Consider the following 5,940-nt stretch of genomic DNA (forward strand, 5'->3'; position numbering starts at 1 on the left):
TTTTTTTTTTTTTTTTTTTTTTTTTTTTTTTTTTTTTTTTTTTTTTTTTTTTTTTTTTTTTTTTTTTTTTTTTTTTATATTGTGAGAGAATAATTGTGAGTGCTTGTACCGATTTAATCCTGCGTCGTGGAAATGATTGAGTTTGTTCTTGAACTCGTAAAAAGAGTGGTGTAGCGGTTTGGCTCTGATCTATGGAAAGAGTCGAGAAAGTTGTTTATTCAAATTCCCAAGAGGCACTTGGAGAGTAAAGTAGCTTGGGAGTAGAGTAGCTTGGGAGTGGAGTAGGTTGAGTTTGACCGAACCACTATAAAACTACGGTTTCATCTTTTCTAACTCTTTCCTATTTAATTTCAAAATTATTATTGTGATTTATTGCATGTTCTCCTTGATTATTGTTTTGTCTTGAATTATTTTGTTTTAGTAATTATCATCTTCTACTTATTTGTAAAAAGTTTCATCATCAGAAAAATTAATCATGTTTAATCACTTTTATCGTTAAAACCCTATTCACCCCCCTCTAGGGTTGCCATACCGATATAACAGGCACGTGCAAGGCCTGTTTTACTCCGTTTGACTTCTTTTTGCCCGATTTTCTCTCTAATTTCAATTCTAACCTCATTTTTATGTAAATTAGGATCTAAGTGAGAAAAATCAGTATTTTTGGACACCTTATTTGCATAGAAATGCTAAACGTAAGGGCACACATCAACCAGGTAAGTCACCACTCGGTATCTAGGAAGAAATACTTGTAGGATTCGCTTGGATTGCATGCATACTAGTCTATTTGCCTTAGGTGTAGCTTTCCTTGAACGAATTTAGGTAAGTTAATTAATATGAATATGGATGTAATGTGTGAAGAATTATGTGTATTGTCTGAGTGTTCAATTATGTTTTAAGTTTCCGCTATATATATGTATGTGTTTAATTCATGCTGAAAGGAGGAGAGAAATTTGTGAACTCTGCGCTTCGAGAGCTTGATGGATCTTATTTCCCGGTTGAGAATGTATGTTTATTTTGCATGAATTATGTATGATGATGTTAGATAATAGTTGTATGCACACTCATTTAGTTTTCATGATCCAGTGTAATGATAAGTCTAGGGTTTTGTGGTTAGAGTGACAAGTCATTTAAGTATAGACCGAACCTTTTTTCTAGAAGTCTAAAAATTCACCATGACATACGAACTATCTCAAGAGTGCCATTACTCACGGCACCTGAGAGTTCATAAGGGTACGTGATCTATAATGATGCGTCCAAGAAGGGACTCGAACGTGTGTTAATATAACACAACAAGGTCGTTGCATATGCGTTTCGTCAACTAAAAGAATACGAAAAGAACTACCCTACCCACGACCTAGAGTTGGCTGCCGTAATGTTCGTGCTAAAAATTTGGTGACGCTACCTATATGGAGAGAAAACCCAAATTTTCACCCACTAGAAGAGTTTGAAATATTTCTTCACCCAGAAAAAGTTAAACATGAGGCAAAGAAGGTGGTTAGAATTGGTGAAGGACTACGATGTAGATATCCAGTACCACACTGGAAAAGCAAATATGGTCGCATATGCCCTGAGTAGAAAGACAACCTACTCTTCTACCCTCATTATGAGGGAAGTAAGGGTACAAAAAGATTTCAAGCTAGCCAACATAGATGTAGTGACTGAGGGAGTCATAACACAGCTGGCCTGACTCATAGTACAACCCACACTTAGGAACATAATAATTGACTCCCAGTGAGAGGACCCTAACCTACAAAAAAATACTAAACCAACTAGCCGTCCAATAGACGAATTCTCAAAATCCTGAAATGAAGGATTATTGCGTCAGGGATGCCGATGTGTCCCGACAATAGTAGAGTTAAGAAAAGAGATATTAAAAAAGGCACACAACTCAACATTTTTCATGCATCCAGGTGGTACTAAGATGTACCAAAATTTAAAACAAAACTTTTGGTGGAGGAGCATGAAGAGAGACGTCGTCGAGTTTGTGAGCAAGTGCTTAGTTTGTCAACAAGTGAAAGCTCCTAAACAAAAGACAACGAGGATGTTACAATCCCTAAGTATTCCAGAGTGGAAGGACTACCCACAACACTGAAAAGCTATACAGTGATCTGGGTAATTGTCAATAGATTGACCAGGTCGGCGCACTTTCTACCTAGGAAAGTAACATATACAGTTGACAATTGGGCTCAACTGCATATGAAAGAAATAGTAAGACTACATGAAGTTCCAGTGTCGATAATGTCGGATTGAGACCAACACTTTACGTCTGCGTTTTGGCGCGAATTTCAAAAAGCGTTGGGTACTCGCCTCAACTTTAGTACTACCTTCCACCCTCAACCAGATGGACAAATAGAATGCCTAAACCAAATCCTAGAGGACATGCTACACGCTTGTATATTAGACTTTAAGGGAAGTTGGGATTCCAAGCTTCACTTAATGGAATTCTCGTATAATAATAGATTCCAAGCCACTATTGAAATGACATCATTTGAAGCCCTGTATGGGAAACGGTGCAGGTCCCTGGTATGTTTGGACGAGGCAGGTGAAAGAGAGTTAATAGGACCCGAGCTGGTGTGAGTCACCAATGAGGCTATCTAGAAAATCCGAGCGAGGATGCGTACCATTCAAAGTAAACAGAAAAGCTACGTTGGTGTAAGGCATAGAAACTTAGAGTTTGAGATAGGAAATTTAGTATTCCTAAATGTAGCACCCATGAAAGGTGTCTTCAGCTTTGGACTAAGGGCAAGTTAAGTCCCAAATTCATCAGACCATTCGAGATTCTCGATCGAATCGGTTCAGTAGCATATAAGTTAGCCCTACCTCTCTTCCTCTTAGGAGTACATGATGTATTTCACGTGATGATCCTAAGAAAATACATGACGAACCCTATCCATGTAATAGATTACGAACCTCTCCAACTCAACGAAGATTTGAGTTACGAGGAAAAACCAATAAAAATCTTAGCTCGGGAAGTGAAAGCGTTACGCAACAGGGACATTGCATTCATTAAGGTGTTGTGGCGAAACCACCACATCGAGGAGGCCACGTGGGAGTGTGAGGACAAAATAAGAAAAAAATACACCGAGTTAGTACAAGAGTTTGAGAGTTTCGAGGACGAAAGTTCTTTTCAGGGGTATACAATGTAACGATTAGAAAAAAAAAACACATTAATTAGAATTTCCCTGACCCACGCGAAAACACGCTCCACGACCCTCTCCAAACGCCCATTCTTCAGCCAAACAATCCTCAGGCAACTGCTCGACATTCTAGATCACCTGCAAAGAAGGATAGAACGAGAACCAGAGAGAGAGGGTGGATCGAAGAAAACTCGGGTGAGAGTCTGAAACTAAGCCCACTGCCCAAAATTGCCATAACCGACATTGAAAAGCTTGGTTAACACCACGAGGAGGATCCTCGATGATTGCACATCATCTTAGGTTAAGTTTTGTGCCCTTTTCCTTACATATTCTCGTCGGTAAACGAAGCAGAAATTTGGGTTTTCTAAGTTTTCCTAGATCTATAGTTCTTAGGTGTTTTTAAGCCACAAGACTTCGAGGAAGAGAAAAGGAGAGGCAAGCCAAGAGGAAAAGGGAGAAAAAGGACTGAAATCAGTGTCAGAAACATCACGGGAAGGAGAAAGAAGGTTCACCGAAAAAATGCACAGAAAGTGGGTGAAGAAGAAAGGTAACAAGATTTTAGCATATTCTTAGTAGATTTGAATTGATATAGGATTCCATAATTTACTATTTCTAGTTAGTGTATAAGCCAATAAATATTGGAATTGTGTAACTCTAACGTAGTAAGCAATAGAGTGAGAAATCAATAATAAAGCTGCACCTTTTATCTATTTTATCTTTTTTTCTCTCTTTCAATATCATTTTCCCCAACAAATTTGGTATCAGAGCCAAAGTTCTTGTCAACACAAGAGTGAGTGATTATATTTTTTTTCGCAAAACAAAAATGGTAGTAGTTGGTTTTTCTTCCTTTGCACAGCTGTTACCAATTTTTAATGGTGAGAAATATGAGTGGTGGAGCATCAAGATGAAGACCTTGCTCAGATCGCAGGAGCTATGGGACTTGATAGAGCACTGGTTTGTTGATGTATTAGAACCCACAATAGAAGAAAAGAAGAGACTAAGAGAAACCAAGAAAAATGATGCTAACGCTCTGTTCATTATTCAGCAAGCAATTCATGAGATTATTTTTTCACGAATTGTAGCAGCAACCACATCAAAGTAAGCATGGTCAATTCTACATAAGGAGTTTCAGGGAGATTCAAATGTCATAACAATGAAATTGCAATCTCTAAGACGTGATTTTGAAACTCTGCTCATGACAAATGACGAATCAATTGATGACTTTTTGTCAAGAGCAATGAAAATAGTTAGTCAGATGTGTACCTATAGAGAGAAAATTTCAGACGAAACAATTGTTGCAAAGGTGTTGAGAAGCTTAACTCAAATGTTTGACCATGTGGTAGCTGCCATAGAAGAAGCTAAGGATCTATCAATACTCTCTGTTGAAGAACTGATGGGCTCGCTTCAAGCTCATGAGTCAAGAATCAATAGATCATCCGATAGGAATGAAGAAAAGGCACTACAAGTGAAGGAGACAGCAAACAACGAAGATAACGAAAGAGAAAATATTCATTTAGCAGGTAGAAGTCGTGGAAGAGGAGGATTTCACAGCTTCAATGGTGGTCGTGATAACAAGGGTAGATGGAGAAATGATGGACAAATGCAATTCAACGAACAAAGTAATATAAGGAAGGTCATACAATGTTACCATTGCAGAAGGTATGGGCACACGAAAGCTGATTATTGATATAAAAATTAACAAATGAATTTTCCAGCAGAAAATGAAGAAGAAGAAGAAAAGCTTTTTATGGCGTGTATTAATACTAATCCAAAAAAAGGTGACTTATGGTTTGTTGATAGCGGATGCTCGAACCATATGCAGGCACCAAATCCTTATTCAAAGAGCTTGATGAGACGCAAAAAATTAAGGTTGAACTTGGAAATACAAAAGAGATGCAAGTTGAGGAAAAAGGCACAGTGAAAGTCGAAACCAATCATGGTAAGACAAAACTATTAGATAAGGATACAAACAAGATTATAGTTAAAGTTTCTCCACATGAAGAGACAAGAGTCAACTCCAGTACATCTCCTAGTGCCTCCACTACAACACAAAATCTATCAAATTCATCCTTTAGCATCACTAAATAGCAACTCTTCTCTCGAAGAATTTTCGGATGAGACACCTCCAAAGAAGTATAAATCTTTATATTTGCATCAAGTCAATTTGCTTTTACTGTTTTAGACCCTATGAGTTATGAAGAAACAACTGAAAAAGAAGAGTGGAAAAAAGCCATGGTAGAAGAGGTGCAGTCCATTGAGAAAATCATGGTAGAAGAGATGTAGTCCATTGATAGAAATGGAACATGAGAGATGGTGGACTTACCAAACGAAAAAAAATGCAATCAATTTGAAATGGATGTTTAAGACAAAATTTGCAATAGATGGAAGCATACAAAAGCATAAGGCTCGGCTTATAGCAAAAGGGTATACGTAACAACAAGAATTGTAGTGGCCGGTTTATCAATTTTGATATTAAGTCAGCATTTCTTAATGGAGGTTTACAAGAATAGGTCTATGTATCATAACTAGAGGGATTCATAAAGAAAGACAAAGAAACAAAGGTATACAAGTTGAGACAGACATTATACGGATTAAAGCAAGCATACTTACTAAGGTTTTGCCAAAAAAAAGTTCTGCTAATTCCAACGATCACTTGACCTCCACAACTTTGAATCAAGGGGGAGTGTTGAGATATGATTCAAAGTATTCAAAACTGAGATATAACTCAAAGTATTAAAATTACCAATATTTTAGGATATTGTTAGTAGATTTAAATTTATCTAGGATTTTCATAATTTACTAC

General features: G+C 37.3%; 1 protein-coding gene across 1 annotated transcript; it reads left to right on the forward strand.

Annotated features, from left to right (window-relative positions):
* Nucleotides 1–4,290: 4,290 nt before the first annotated feature.
* LOC111467990 lies at nt 4,291–5,420 on the forward strand. Its single transcript, XM_023113087.1, has 4 exons — nt 4,291–4,756; nt 4,853–4,915; nt 4,960–5,076; nt 5,320–5,420. Exons 1-4 carry the CDS (start codon nt 4,291–4,293, stop codon nt 5,418–5,420), a joined length of 747 nt encoding a protein of 248 aa, XP_022968855.1.
* Nucleotides 5,421–5,940: the final 520 nt, after the last annotated feature.

Source organism: Cucurbita maxima, unplaced genomic scaffold (genome assembly GCF_002738345.1).
Source record: "Cucurbita maxima cultivar Rimu unplaced genomic scaffold, Cmax_1.0 Cma_Scf00035, whole genome shotgun sequence".
NCBI classification, from domain to species: domain Eukaryota; kingdom Viridiplantae; phylum Streptophyta; class Magnoliopsida; order Cucurbitales; family Cucurbitaceae; genus Cucurbita; species Cucurbita maxima.